Here is a 16,892-nt window from a genome sequence, read left to right on the forward strand (position 1 = left end):
GCAATGCTTGACTTTCTCATCTGATGAAATAAACGAAAGCAGTAGTTGGCATAACGCCATTTAATTCATTTTTCATAGGACTGCCAAAATGTAATAAATGTTGATTTTTATAGTTTTATTAGTGTACCGTACACACAGTATGCAGTACACTTGTCTATTTCTAACATGTTGCATAACACGTTGGATCTGTTTTAGATTAACACTGATCTCACAATCCCTCACACACAGATCCACAAACACAATCAATAAACCAAAACAGTGTGCAGCTGCACCATATCTCTGGCCTTTAGCACAGCAAACAACTTTCCCTAAACGTAGCATAGACTACTAAACAACAGTTAAAGTTCAGCTACAAAAATGAAGCAAAACTAGTTATTCACTTTTATGACCGGCTTGGCTTAGTTGATTAAATACTGGTTTTACTGTAGACCAGCAGATCTTCCACCCTGCTTAAAACGCTCTCTTAAACCAGCCAACAAGCCTGAATGGGTAACCAGCTTAGAAAAAAAAAATCCAAAAAAAAAAAGGAAAACAAAAAGTCTGAACGCTTGACTGGGGTACTGTAGGTTTCAAGTAAATGGTGTTTCATTTCATCTACTACATCTTGTTGATGAGATTTCTGAGGCTCTGGTTGACATCCAAAGCCTGCATGTTATAATTCATCTAAACACTAAAATATAAAGGATTATTGCATAAGGATTAATGCATAGCCAGGCATTCGTTATCACAGAATAAATGTGTTCTTTTATATTTCTGCTGACTGTACATTATCTGACTGAATACGCAGCTATTGCAAAAAAATGAAATAGACATTGATTAGAGTTTATCATGCGGGAATACCAGCTACAGTATAAAGAGAACACAAAATGCCCAACTGACCAATGCACATAACTTGTCACCGGGCAGTAACCTTTAAAGGGACACTCCACTATTTTTAAAAATATGCTCATTTTCAGATCCCCTAAAGTTAATCATTTGATTCTTACCGTTTTGGAATCCATTTAGCTGATCTCCGGGTCTGGCGTTAGCACTTTTAGCATAGCTTATAGCATAATCCATTGAATCAGATTAGACCATTAGCATCGCGCTAAATAATAACCAAAGAGTTTCAATTTTTTCCTATTTAAAACTTGACTCTTCTGTAGTTACTTTCATGTACTAAGACTGACAGAAAATTAAAATTGCGATTTTTAGGCAGATATTGCTATGAACTATACTCTCATTCTCGTGTAATAATCAAGGATTTTGCTGCTGTAACATGGCTGCAGCAGGTGTAGTGATATTACACACTGCCCAAAAATAGTCCCCTTGTTACTTTCAATAGCAGGGGACTATTTTCAGGCACTGTGTAATATCATTGTGCCTGCTGCAGCCATGTTACATCAGCAAAGTCACTGATTATTACGCCAGAATGAGAGTATAGTTCCTAGCCATATCAGCAGTGTTGGGCAAGTTACTGAAAATTGGTAATTAGTTACAGTTACTAGTTACTTCTTTTAAAAGTAACTGAATTACTCTACCAGTTAATGTATATCAAAAGTAATTAGTTACTTTTAAGGTTACTTTTGATTTACTTTTATGTCTGCTTTTTAAATGTAAATATGAACAGTAATGAACAGTCAAACTATAAAATAATCGGGTTGGGCTATTGTACACGTATGACTCTAATATATCTCATACTGTAGGAGCCTATTTTGCTTTAGATTCAACGTTTGAATATTTTTTTTAGAAATTATCTTTATATGTAAACTTAGTTTATTTATGTATATCATTTAGACCATTTAGACAAATATTCTGCATGTTTACAAAAATATATAATGTGTTAAAATTGTGTTGTGTCTCTTTAAAAATTTGGAGACAATTGTGTCAACATGTCATATTTTCTAAAATAAATTATAATTTTTCTAATTTCATATTTATTTTAATAAGTTAGAAATGTCTCCGCTGTGTCCCCCTGACAGGCGCGATGCGCGTGCAGCAGATGAGGCAAATTATGGGTCCTCCGAAGGTTAGACCGTCTCATTTCAGTTCTCTTCGCAAACTTCTGAGCGCCTTGAAAGGCCGAGTGCTCACCTTTTATCACATGCTTAGTAGGGTGCAGCCCTTGAATTGGAACACAGCTTCTGAAGCTTGCCGCAGGGACTGTGCTCTTTGGTCATATACTGTTTGTTTTCTGTTGGATTTAAATGATACACAGGATTAAAGGAAGATATTTAATCAGAAAACGGAGTAGGCTACGTGGATTGTTTTGTCGGGCGGACACAGAGCGAGTGGATTGTTTTGTCAGACGGACACAGAGCGAATGGATTGTTTTGTCAGACGGACACAGAGCGAATGGATTGTTTGTTCGGATACGGAGAGACTGAAACTAAAACTAAAAGCGAGCTCACACATACTATGGAGTTTTAACACGGGTGTACAGTGCAGTGTAAATATTTTAGTGGAAACAACAATCGCGGATCGTTCTCTTCCATGAAGGCCGATGTAAACATCTAAGAATATATGAACATTTCTTAGATTTATTACCTTTGTGGACTACAAATGCAAGTTGATGTCATACTGCGATTGCTTGGTGAAGATAATTTACAAACATGAGTCCGGATGGATTATGACTTGCGCACAATTTTTAAACAAAGGTATGTTGTCCCGTTTAGATTTTTCATGTTCATTCTATATGCACTGTCAGCTATGATGAAGTGTAATGAATCATTGCGCCGCCAACTACGGTCCTGCGACATCAGATATGTCTTGTCTATTTTTTACAAAATAGAGTAACGCGAGTAACGAACTCATTTAAATTAAACCCCATCACTGAATATCAGCCTAGAAAATCACAACTTTTAATGTTCTGTTAGTCTTAGTACATGGTGTAACTACAGAAGAGTCAATTTTTAAATAGGAAAAGTATTAAAAAACGACTTGGTTATTATTTAGCTCGATGCTAAAGGTCTAATCAGATTCAATGGATTGTGTTAAGCTATGCTAAAAGTGCTAGCACCAGACCCGGAGATCAGGATTCCAAAACTCTAGAGAAGCTGGAAAATAAGAATACTTTTTTAAAAAAAGTGGAGTGTCCCTTTAATAAGATACAGATTTGTATTCATTTGGGTACCAATATGTACCTTTGAGATACTAAAATGCATCGCTGAGGTTATAATATGAACTCTTTGTGTGCAAAGGTGTACTTTTTGATATCGTCTGAAAGAAGATGTATCTCGGAGTAAATTATGGGGTATTTTTAATTTTCCGGTGAGCTATCCCTTTAAGAGTGTTTTTAAAGGAATAGTCTACTCATTTTCAATATTAAAATATGTTATTACCTTAACTAAGAACTGTTGATACATCCCTCTATCATCTGTGTGCATGCACGTAAGCGCTGGAGCGCGCTGCGACGCTTCGATAGCATTTAGCTTAGCCCCATTCATTCAATGCTACCATTTAGAGATAAAGTTAGAAGTGACCAAACACATCAACGTTTTTCCTATTTAAGACGAGTAGTTATACGAGCAAGTTTGGTGGTAGAAAATAAAACGTAGCGCTTTTCTAAGCGGATTTAAAAGAGGAACTATATTTTATGGTGTAATAGCACTTTTGGGAGTACTTCGACTCGGCGCAGTAACACCCTCCCTCTCCCATTATGAGAGTGAGAAGGGGAGCGGACTTTTCAGGCGAGTCAAAGTACTCCCAAAAGTGCTATTACGCCATAAAATATAGTTCCTCTTTTAAATCCGCTTAGGATAGCCCTACATTTTATTTTGTACCACCAAACTTGCTCGTATAACTACTCGTCTTAAATAGGAAAAACATTGATGTGTTTGGTCACTTCTAACTTTATCTCTGAGTGGTACCATTGAATGAATGGGGCTAAGCTAAATGCTATCGAAGTGTCGCAGCGCGCTCCATCGCTTACGTGCATGCACACAGACGATAGAGGGATGCATCAACAATTCTTAGTTAAGGTAATAACATATTTTAATATTGAAAATGAGTAAACTATTCCTTTAAGGTACGCACCAACCGACCCACCTGTTCTTCTGACTCAAAGTCGTGGTTGTCCTGGGCCATCTCTTCAGTGGGTCGTTTGTGCCCTAATTTTCTGCACAGCATCCACGCAGACAAGCTCGCCATAAACATCCCGATGTCCGGGAGGAAAACCCGAATCCCATTGCCTGCATCCGCACCTATCACACTACACACATGCACACATGTTAGTATTAGATATTTACATCAAAGATAGTGAATAAAAAATAGGTCATTGTTAAATATGATTATGGACTAAGAAATGGAATAAGAAAAAATGAAAATGCAATAACATTACTTATTATTTAGAGAAAAGATAAGAGAAAATAGATATAGAAAATAGCTATTTTACATTATTTGTACTTTTGACCTTATTTTCTTTCAAATGTCTTTGTTTATTGAGATTTCCAGAATTCGCATGAACCTGTGTTGATGACTATAACAAATAAACTTCAGCCTGTTAAAGCACACAGCATCTGGGGCAGGAATGTCTGTGAGTTTTATTTTTCAATTCCAGCTTCTCGCATGTGTTGTGTGCTTGAATACACTGGCTGTTTAATATGCTGCTCCACCCGGTATAATAAAATCAGACTTGCACCCTATTAAAGGACTATAAACACATACTAGCTTCTTCGAAAACGGTAAACATTTGTCCCAAAATGTTTCATTCTATGACAGCTTCATGCACCCCAAAATAAGTTGGAATACTTCACATTTATTTGTATAATAAATATAAAAAATAAGCATTTATTTTTAAGAGAGGTTTTGATTTACCCTTTCTGTTGCACAAACGTATTAAACAAAGGTATTAAAATACCAGAACGTTTTTTTTTCAAACCTTTGACTTCTATGACATTACTGTAAAAATCAAACATTTCTGCCTAAAGTCAATCTTTAAGTCCATTTTGCACCTCTATTTAACTCGTTTCCCATAATTCCCTGCCAGAAAGCACAGAAGCGTGAGTGAAGCGTTATGTCACGGATAGATGCCTACACTCAACTAACAGGTCAATTAGGCGCATAAACAGTTTACAACCAAGCTTCCTGCCACTTACGGTGAATCAAGCCATCCTCCGACCAGAGCTGCTTGGAAAAAAGTTGCAGGTCGGAGATTCCCGTACTCAGGAAACCGCAGCCAATAGAATTACAGTCAAGCGAGTGCATACAAACATCAAGGCAGGCTTTGAAAAATTGGGCTGTCAAGAGTGGGTCACGTTTAATTGGGTTTAGTGTTCATCACGGAAAACCGCTGGTTTGGAAGTTGAAGTTTGGAGCCGCGACGGGAGACGGGCAGACAGCTCGCCACTGATGTAAGTGGAGTGTAATATTATCCTGCCCTGTTAGCTGAGGTACTTAAAACCGAAAACGCATCCCTCTTATGTGCCTGTGCTTACATGATTTTAAGTGATTCGGCGTGTTTGAAATCCCACAGGCACCAAAAAGGTCTAAACAACCAGGCAGGCGATATCCTAAAACGTGAAGCCGCAAATTATTTTTAAGTTACTTCTAGCACTGGTTACTAGCGACTCTGCCAAAGTTTTTATGATCTCTAAATGTATTGCAGGGTTACTGATAAATGAACGAGAGCGTGACAAATGCAAACAAGGCCGTGAGGGATACGCATACAGTTTATCAATCAAACGGTCGATCAATTAGCCGACAAAACACTGTTCACACACTCAGAGGAAGGTCGGATGCCGCTTGTAATGTCCGCCACCATCAGATCACAAGAACATCAATTTATTCCTCCTCCTTCATTACAACTGATGTGACCTTGCATTTTGCAGCATGAAGGACAATTAAAAATAACTAACAAATCCTGTTAGTTATAAAGCCAGAAAGGTCAATGCAACCAGGTGTGTGCGCCATACCGAAAGCTGTTAATCGACTCATTGACCAATGAATTAACCATGCGATTGTATTTTGTAACAATAAAGATCCTGTTTTTTATTACTGTCCTCTCAAAGCAACAATAATGTTTTTCCACTGAATCAATAATCTGAGATGGTTAAATGTTTTGTGTCCTACTGTTAAATGTGATTGTAAAAAGCTTAAAAGATTTAATGCAGTATGTAAATACACATACATTTCTGAGGCAATTCATAAGCTTGGGACTCAAATAAGTGCTTGGACTCACCTCTCAAAGCCGATTTGTCGTATCGATTTCTCCCACACTGAACCTGGTAAAAAGAAAGATAAAGGTTTACTACCTACTGTATATTATTTTCCACTACATTGACTTTGTAAGAGCACTGTGATTAAGCTACAATAGTAATTATATGGGCACTAGGGGCTGACAAAAGTATAACAAAAGACAAATTGATTTTCTTTGGCGAACGGCAAGGTCATTTCTGCAGAACTTTAAAGAACACATAAAACTTTGTCTAGTGATGACTAATGAGATAATACATCTTATCCTTTAAAATGGAAGGTTCTTTAAAAAACACACACACATTTCTACCTCCATTTCAGTGCCTTTGGTTACTTCTTAAATTTTTCTTATACACTTTTAAAGCCAGGTAACGTGTACATAAAACATTTTAATTTTTACCCAACCATGAGTTGAAACAGTCCAATATAGCTTATAGGACTGGACGATATTGGATAAAAATTTGATGTACAATAACTTGTTGTGCAATTTGCGATACAATAATATTTATGAAAATATATGAATGCAAAAATAAGATGCAAAAGCCTCTAAATGCAACCTTGGTGATAAGATAATGATATTAACCAAATCTCAGCATGTTATTAGGGGTGTATACATATCGTGATTTTTTTGTTCGCCAATAATGTATTGATGTAAAAAAAAGATTTTTTTTTAAAGGGGTCATAGCATAAAAATCTGACTTTTTCCATGTTTAAGTGCTATAATTGGGTTCCCAGTGCTTGTATCAACCTAGAAAATGTGAAAAAGAACAACCCAGTAACTTTGTTTTGGTAAACCATTCTGTGCAAGCATGTGAAAAAATAGCTCATTCAGATTTCGCCTGTTTTTTGACACAGGTAGCAACTCTTATACCACCCCTTAATCTGGACTATCCAACCACAGCACTGCAATTTAGTGCTGAGAGAAAGAAAAAGAGAAAATGATTGACAGCACAATTAAGTTTCAATTTTAACAAACCACCACCATTATAGTGATCAGTGTTTGCATTTCATCATTTCATTTGCATTTTAAAGGACACGCCCAAAAACTGCACATTTTTGCTCGCACCTACAAAGTGGCAATTTTAACATACTATAAAAAATTATCTGTAAGATATTTTGAGCTAAAACTTCACATACACACTCGGGTGACACCAAAGATTTAATCTACAATTACAAAAAAACCTCATTTTATGACCTCTTTAACTCTTTCACCGCCAGCGTTTTTTTAAAAAGTTGCCAGCCAGCGCCAGCCAGCGCCAGCGTTTTTCATGATTTTCACCAAAGTTTAATGCCTTCCAGAAAATGTTCTTCTTTGAATATATAAACATACAATATACCAAATGACAGAACAGACCCTCTGCTTTCAAACAAAAAAAAAACGTTTCTTCCTACCTTCAGTGGTTCTTTTGTAATCAGCTTTTGAATATGGGTAGGTTTCTGCAAAAACACCACATTTTGAGCAAAAAGCAGAGATAATTCCATTTTTGTGACGGACTTTTCATAGAGATCCCATTCAGAGCGATCTTTAAAACAGACACGGACATGCAGCAGCTTGCCAGAGGGCAATACTTCCGGGTTTAAAAAGTTGCGGAAGGGCGCCACCTGGTGGATAATAGCGGTATTGCGGAAAGACGGAAAATCTCGTCATTGGCGGGGAAGCGTTTTCCCTTAATTGACGAGATATCTCATCAATGGCGGGGAAAGAGTTAAAATTAAAATGATACATTGTTCATAGCAGTCGATTAGTTCGGAGTTTACATCCAGACCACTAGATAGCATTCTTCTTATCTCTAAACTTAAACAGTGACAGGAAATATTTGCATAGGAGCATTGTTTTCAATAAAAATATCTAAAAATTCTAAATTAAGATGCTTTTTCTTGATGAGCAAAACGACCCAAGAAAATAAGTCTAGTTTTTAGAGCAAAAATATAAAATTTTAAGGATTTTGTGCATAAAACAAGCAAATTTTTCTTGAATTTTCTTGAATTTAGTGTTTTGAAAAATGTTCAAGATTTTTTTGCTTACCCCATTGGCAGATTTGTTTGCTTGTTTTATGCCCAAAATCCCTTAAATTGGATATTTTTGGTCTAAAAACTAGACCTATTTTCTTGGGTCGTTTTGCTCATCAAGAAAAAGCATCTTAATTAAAGTATATTTTACTGAAAACAAAACAAAAAAATACTAAGACATTTTTTTCTTGAAAATCATTTTTTGCAGTGTAGCATATCGCAAAATTTCTGCAATTTTTATAATGGGTTAATTTAACTAAAATGTTGGGGTTGTCCATATTTAACCACAGCATGGGTTGAAACAACCCAACATTTTTTATTGATACGTTTTGACACACATTTCACAGACTATCAGTTATGTTCAGAAAAGCTTTTAAACACCTTTACAAACAACACAATTCATGTACTGTACACTGTCACTATCAGAAAAAATGGTCCCTTGCTGTCAATGGAATGGTACCCTTTAAAAGGTCCTAATATGTATATGTATACATTTGGTACCAATATGTACTTTTGAGGTACTAATATGCACTCTTTAGTCTCAAGTACAGTATGTACCACTGAGATACTATTATGAACACTTTAGGTACAAATGTGTACTTTTTAAAAGGGTACTGTTTTAGGGGGCGTGCACACCAAAGTGTTTAAAGGGTAACTAAACCCTAAACCAACTTTTTTTAGTTAATGATCTGTAAGAATGATGCTTTATTAGTGCTGTTCATTGATTTTAGTAAGTTTTTTGACATTTGGATATAAAGTGTTTCAATACTACAATATATGGTGTAAAAACGTCTGAGTGCTGCCCTCTTCAGGTTGAACGGTGGCTACTGCAGTTGAATTTTCCTATTGGATGTTGGGTCCAAAAAATGACTCGTGACGTAAGCAGGTTCAAGCTTACCACGCCCTTGTTACGATCTCACCACACACTTAGTTCGTCCCCTCTATCTCCGTTGGGATCTGCCCACTTTTCATGCATTTTTCAAATATTGCAGTGGGTGGAGTCAGGCTCTGACCAGGGGTTTAGTTACGCTTTAAACGCGTCTGAAACGCTTTCCAGCTTTTGATTGTGCTTTGATTGCTTCTGCTTTGTTTATCGGTCGTTGAACGAGTGTGGAAAAAATGCCGAAAACCTGCCAGCTGCTGGCGTTTTTGCTGTGCTTCCATTGGAAACAATTGAAAACATACGCCGGCCTTGGTGTGCACGCTACCTTAGTGATAGCAAGGGACCATTTTTTTCTAGAAGTTTCTAGAATGATACGTAGATTGATTGAATGACCCACGTTTAAAGACGTTGCTAAACAGTCAATAAAATAGCTGCAAAGTAATTTCATAAGCACTGTAATCTTCTAAAACGCTTGGCTTTATATGGCTCAATGCACTATTGTTTGACTCTGTTGAGCTCTCACATCACTTCATTACAGTAAATGTGACTGTATTATTCATCAATATGTCAGACTGTCTTTTTAGTCAATTAGAAAAGTAATTATGTATTAAATAGCCGTTGAGAGCGAGGTACTGTTACAGACAGGGTTCAGTGGCTGACTTTAAACAAGGCTTCAACCCAACATCACACTGATAGACTTCTGCAAACAGGCTTACTGGGACACACATGTAGTGAGTTTTAAAAACAAAAAATACAAACGTATTACATCTTTCCTGTAGGCACATATTAAAGAGGGCCAAAGCCTGGTAAACTGTAACTAATGGTTTGCAATAAATGATGTCATAGACCCTAGTAAAACTCAAGGGCTGTCAAGAATACAACAACTATTTTTCTCAAATTACCCTGCAACCGCAGACAGACCTGGATCAAATACCGTACGCTATGGACAGGAAACTGAAGTCAATTCCCTTCTCGAACACTGCAAAAAATTATTTAAGAAAAATGTTCTTAGTATTTTTGTCTTGTTTTCAGTAAAAATATCTAAATTAAGATGCTTTTTCTTGATTAGCAAAACGACCCAAGAAAACAAGTCTAGTTTTTAGACTAAAAATATAAAAAGTGATTTTGTGGATAAAAAAAGCAAAAAAAAATCTGCCAATGGGGTAAGTTCATTTTTCTAGAACTTTTCTTGAATTTAGTGTTTAAGAAAAATTTTCAAGATTTTTGCTTACCCCATTGGCAGATTTTTTTGCTTGTTTTATGCACGAAATCACTTAAATTTGATATTTCTAAAAACTAGACTTATTTTCTTGGGTCGTTTTGCTCATCAAGAAAAAGCATCTTAATTTAAGAATTTTTAGATACTTTTACTGAAAATACGTCAGTGCGTGTGCCGCAAATTTCGCTATTAGTATACCCACACACAGTTTTTGTAACCACGCACACTTTGTACAAATGTGACGTGCATGTGCAAACAGATGAATGCAGTATGTAGCCCAGGAGATGCATTACATTTTGTCGCAAAGCCTGTGCATTGAACATCTATGTACACTAGGGATGCAATTATACACTTAGTTCACGGTTCAATAAAATTTTTGGTTCTTGTCCACTGTTTTCGGTTCGGTTTCGGTTCTGATGCCTTGGCCTATTAAAGTGTTTTTTAATTATTCTATGTTTAGGTAACAGGAAAAGTGAGATGTTAAGAAGCAAAAATACTGGTTTTATTTGCAGTTCTCTTTATTTTATGTAAATGCAAATATCATCTTACACATTTCTAGTGTATTGATACAATAATATAAGATATAATTAAATGAAGATATAAAGATATATAAAAATGATATCCTATCTGTCAGAATCCTGCCAGATCCTTGTTTGTATTTAGATCTAGTTTAGCATGGCAGGGTTCTGACATTACATATGTTTTATGTGGGAGATGCATGGTTTTAGTATTGGTTTATTCTGACCATGCATTTCCTGGGTCTCGTCACTTTTTCCCCGATCCCTTACTTGTGATTATTTCCAGGTGTTTGTAATTTACTTTCTCCCTATTTAAGAGTCCTTGTGTTTGTTGTCCAGTGCGGGTTCGTCATTGTTACTCTGTTTGTCAAAGTGTTACCAGTGAGTTTCACATTGAATATCTTGTGTTCCAGTTAATGTTTAGTGTTTTGTTTAAGTTATAGTGTTTAGTGTTGTCTTGTTAGATTATTGTTTGCCCTGTTCTGTTTGCCCCCTCGTGGGTTTTGTTTTCCTGTTTTTACCTAGTTTTGTCAATAAAGTCTAGTGTTGTCTATTCACGTCCGCGCTTTGGTTCTTCTGCATCCCGAATCCTGACACCATCTAAACTGGGGAACATGTGAATTCATTACACTACATAAATTGGCCATTTTATATACCTGTACTTAGTAAATTAAACTTTACATTGTAAATGAAGGCTATACCTTACTGCACTACTGTTAAATCCAACATCATGCTGTCTGTGTAGAAACCAAAATTAATTCCTCAATCAAGATTACGGGTGGGATTTATTTTAGCATCATGCGCATTCTCTTCTTGAGTTGAACTTTTTGAGGACGGAAGACGTGTTTGAGGCAAATAATGTGCGTTTGCATCAATAACAAGCCCAATTTGCGTCATTCGCATTGCCCCACGCGAATCTGCATCTTTACATTGATGTTGTATGTAATCTACACGCGCAAATAATTAATCCACACCTCAGATTTTAAAGACAGTGGTGCTGTTCTTTTTGTTGTCGTATTTCTGTTGGGTGTGTGCGCGCGCGAATAAAATCTGACACCAGCATTGCAAGCGGAGTTCAAGCAGCGTTAAAGCAGCAAGCACACAGTGACTGGAAATCAACTCGCTGTGGCATTTATTAGCGTGCAGATCATGCGGACGCGCACATTAACAAAAGTGCAGGGAATATAAAACTGACAGATTTGGATGGATAAAAAGAAAAACTGCAATTCACACGCGCGTATTGGACCGTAGGGGTCGAACCGAACGGTTCAATATTATATGGAGAATTGTGGCATACCTAGTGTACACCTATTCTTCATGGAAAATAAACTATGGTTTACAAAGCTGTGTGTTAAGGGCGATTTATAGTCGTGCGTAGGTTCTACGCCGTAGCTCTGCGTAGCCTGACGCGCACCTCACAAAAAATTTAACAGCGCGTCAGATCTAGGCTGACCGCAAGCGCTGTGATTGGTCCATCAGAACCCCTCCCGTCAGGTAAAAAAAACTGCGTCATAGGTATTTCCGTTTGTGACGGTGAAAACAAAGATGAGCCAAGTTGAGAAGTGATTTAACTCAAACTGCATCAAAAGTCGCTGTTTATTTACTTCCATCATTGCTGGTCTTCTCAAATTATACACAACAAGTTGCTGTTTCTTCTTCGTTTGTGGGTTAACTTGCTAAGCTTCTTCTTCTTTCACGTTTGTGCTGCTAGTGTGGTTACACTCGTGGATACTGCATACCAGCGGTCGCGCGTGTGTTTGCACGTCGACGCGGACGACGACGCAAAAGTATAAATGAAAACCGACGCGGAACCTACGCCGTCGCTGCTACGCCGTAGGACCTACGCACGACTATAACGAGCCCTTAAGCCTGTGCACGTACATTTGCATATACATAAAAACGGCGCATCATGTGAACCATGTGCATTATGTGTCATGTCAAAATAAATGCCGGCTGCAGACGTTTCGAATGGGTTTATAATAAAAGTGACACTCACGTTTGCCAGGTACTCGCTTAATCTCATGTGTAATTCAAAGTTAAGTATTAAAAAACTAAAATGTGAGCTCACTTTTAGGATGGGACAGCAAGGAATGTTTCTGAACACAAGAAAGTCTAACCTCTGGAAAGTATTACAAAAGAATTGTTAGGAATGGAAACATTAGAAAGTTTAAGTAATTCCCAGCTTTAATCCAGTCCGTGATTACTGGAATGATGTGCATCTGTTGTTTAGAAGACAACAACTGGAAGCCAATGACGAATCTCAGTGACAGATTTCCCACGAGTCTCCAGCTCAGTTATTGAAATGGATAATTCACCCCAGAATAAAATTCTTATCATTAATTACTCACCCTTATGACGTTCAAATCCGTAAGACCTTTGTTTAGATCTTCGGAACACAAATTAAGATATTTTGTATTATTATTTTTATCCGAAATCCCCAATTGACAGCAACACAACTACTACATTCAAGGCTCATAAGGCTTTGACCTGTAACGGCATCGGCCCTCAAAAAAACATATAGATCGGGCTCTATTTATGTTAAACATTTATCTTAAATTCGGCATGAAACTGGAGTTTTGATTGTCTTTTTTCTCTATCTTGGTGTATATCCAAGTAAAACGGCTTCTGAAATGAGAACAAAATTTAGGGCAGGACTTAATTTGGTCCATTCTATAATTATTGGGTTGTTGGGTGTTGCTAACATAACACAGAGACGAGTCCTTAACAGTGTTGGGAACGTTACTTTAAAAAAGTAATTAGTTATAGTTACTAATTACTTCTCACAAATAGTAACTGGTTACATTATTATAAAAGTAATTAATTACCAGGAAAAGTCATTACTGCGTTACTTAAAAAATTCTAATATTTCAAATAACTTGAATGCCCCTTACAAAATTAAATATGTTAAATGACTAAAATGGATACTAAAGAGAAATCAAAAATTTTGTGGCAGCATGTGACGATGTGAGGTGCTTTATTAGATCAGAATTACTTGCCACTAGTGCTGCACAATTAATCGCATCGCAATCGCGATGTTAGCCTGTGCGATTATATGACAGCAAAATGTTGCAATTATATTAAATAAATAAATGTGTGGACTTGTAAACACAAACTTTCTGATAACAGTTTGATGATTTTCCTTGCTGTTTAAAAAAAGAAAGAAAAACTAACAAAAAAGGCAGTGCACTTGTGGCATGCACGTGTGTGGTGTGCGTGTCGTCACTTATACCAGAGCGAAGATGGATACAGAAGAGGTTGACAGTGATCTGGTAGCTAAAAAAACCTCTATGTCTGTTGTATGGCGGTATTTTGGATTTAGGATTACTGACACTGAGCAGTTGCTACATCACGTGGCAATACGAAACCATTTCTAGTTTTACAAATACACATTTTAGCTAAACTGTGTGTGGATTTTCCTTAAAACCCATCAAGTTGACTCATGATACCATTTAGTATAATCGCAAGCGCACATCGCAATATTAGCATCAATAACCGCAATGGGAAAAATTACCCAAATCGTGCAGCCCTACTTGCTACAGACGTGAAGAGACTTTTTCTTCCTGGGCATTAGATGCACATTACACAAACATTCTTGCCTTTCACCTCAACAATGGAAAAGTAGTGCTTTATACTTTGTGTTTGCGACCGCTACCTTTGAGCTTGTTGTACTTGCCATCACCCTGTCGCCCGTGTTTTCGGAGTGATTGATGACCGGGCTGCATGTCAGTGCTTTGAGATGGGGCACAGCAGCAGCACCACTGCTCGTTGAGAAGATAAAACGACGCGTATTTTCATGTCAGTCTACAAAAGTCTCCAACCACGCCAGAAAAGATCGCTAGATTTGTCCTATAAAGTCGCTAAAGTGATAGAAAGTTGCTAAATCTAGTGACAAAGTGACCAAGTTGCTTAGACTTTTTTACACTGCTCGCTCGGACTCGGACTGTGCGAGTATGCGTGTCTGTTTGTGAACTCTGCCTCTGGTTGGCTAACGATGGAAATTAAGCCAATCATCATCAGCTATGCGGTTCTCCCACCCCCTCTAACACACACATACCAATCATCATCAGTTATGTTTCTCACAACACACACATACACACACAAGAGAAAAACAGTGTTTGGCTGAGAGAGCGAGCATACGCGGGTAAAAATCAATACAGTGAGATCAATTTTAGTAACGTGCAGCATTTTAATGTCAGTAACGATAACTGCGTTATAACGAGGGAAACAGTAATTTATTTGATTACTCGTTACTGAAAAAAATAAAGCAGTTACTAACGCCAATTACTTATAACGGCGTTATTCCCATCACTGGTCCTTAATAGCCCAGCTCTTGCACATAACTTTAAGATAATGAGGCCACTTTGTTTATTTTTTAAATGAAATAAGGATAAATAATTTATTACAAAAAACTACAAAATAAGAATTGTGAATTTCGATTTCATGGTGACTTTAACTGACATGTTATATTTCTTTAAAGGGGTCATATTATGAGACTTTTTAAAGATGTAAAGTAAATCTTTGGCGTCCCCAGAGTGTATATGTGAAGTTTTAGCTAATGATATAGCATGATAAAATTCCCACTTTGTAGGTGTGAGCAAAAATGTGCCGTTTTTGAGTGTGTCCTTTATAATGCAAAAGAGCGGATGAAATGCAAACACTGATCACCATAATGGTGGTTTGTTGACAATGAAACTCAATTGTGCCGTCAATATTTTTTTCTCCCCTTTTTTTCTCTCTCTGCACTAAATAACAGTGTTTTGTGGTTGGATATAGTTCAGATTAAGGGGTGGTATTTTTGTAACAAGACTTGCTACCTACATCACAAAAGAGCTGAAATCTGAACAACCAAATTTTTCACATGCTTGCAGAGAATGGTTTACCAAAATTTTGTAACTGGGATGTTCTTTTTCACATTTTCTAGGTTAATAGAAGGACTGGGGAACCGATTATAGCACATAAACATGGAAAAAGTCAGATTTTCACGCTATGACCCCTTTAAATATAAGCACTTAAAAGAAGTCTAAATGTAGCTTTAAAGTTCATTACTGAGTCAGGGTTTTTACAATGGCAAACTTTTCAGCTGATGTTTCATGTTATAAATGTCCATATCTCACTCCAATATACCTCAGCACCCGCTGTCAGTATAATATAGTGTTAGCTCATCTATGCCTATAATTCATATCTGGTGGAATGATGAAAAATGTGAATGCTCAGCAGAATCAGTGATGCTTGAGATCAATGGAAAGATGCAGATCTGAGATCAGTGACCCCCGTCCAAGGCCTGCCCTCCTCTAAACAATAAAGTCCTCTGGATATTGAGAAAGACAGTGACCCCTAATACGTTTACTTTTAACATTGTTAGATTCCTGTGGATCATCAACCTGACTAACTTGCTTAGCTCTCACATCATCAGACAAAAGCCATCTTTATTTGGTTCCTGGTGTCTTATGTGCCAACATTTCTTGATATTTCTCATTATTATTACTATTTAAAATCAACATTCATTGTATTTTCCAAATATAGGGTACAATTTAAATGATAAACAATTATTTAGGTACTGGAAGCAAAGATACTTTAGTAGCAACATAGACCTTTTCACATCCACTACACTGCACAACCTCATGTCATCTGAAACACTTTAAGTCAAACTTTCTTCTTTGGTTCACAGGGGAGGTCAAAGTTTTACAACATGGCAATGGAAAAAGATGGCAAAAACATTTTGGAACCTCTGAAAGCCAAGCCCTGATCTAACTAAGATCTAACACCAATAAAATAGGTTAAAACATGTTATGAGAAATGAACCTTTGATGAACCTTCACGGGTGTGATTTTAAGCTCTTATAAGATGTGCAAGTTGAACTTACAGTTAAAGTCACGTCTGAGATTGTGTCCAGCCAGCAAACTGTGGACTGTGATTTGATAGATGATGTGGAACAAGAGGAAGCTCATACTGCAGAAACATAAAGACTTCAGCAGATGCCCCGTGTGGCCTGGAAGAGAAACAGAAACAGACATCAGAGGTCAAAAATGTACTTGTGAAGAAGGGTATAACTTCAACCTGGAGATCTCTAAATGATGGTGGGAAACTCCAA

General features: G+C 37.0%; 1 protein-coding gene across 1 annotated transcript in view; it reads right to left on the bottom strand.

The window, feature by feature from the left end:
* LOC129443167 (piezo-type mechanosensitive ion channel component 2) overlaps positions 1 to 16,892 on the bottom strand; it is a 146,674-nt gene that overhangs the window by 100,961 nt on the left and 28,821 nt on the right. The window contains exons 3-5 of the mRNA XM_073857068.1: positions 16,665 to 16,790; positions 6,158 to 6,200; positions 4,027 to 4,189 (exon numbers count right to left, since the gene is read on the bottom strand). Of these exons, the coding sequence (XP_073713169.1) occupies positions 4,027 to 4,189; positions 6,158 to 6,200; positions 16,665 to 16,790 (332 nt within the window). The remainder of the gene's footprint in view (positions 1 to 4,026; positions 4,190 to 6,157; positions 6,201 to 16,664; positions 16,791 to 16,892) is intronic.

Source organism: Misgurnus anguillicaudatus, chromosome 2, assembly GCF_027580225.2.
Source record: "Misgurnus anguillicaudatus chromosome 2, ASM2758022v2, whole genome shotgun sequence".
Lineage (NCBI taxonomy): Eukaryota > Metazoa > Chordata > Actinopteri > Cypriniformes > Cobitidae > Misgurnus > Misgurnus anguillicaudatus.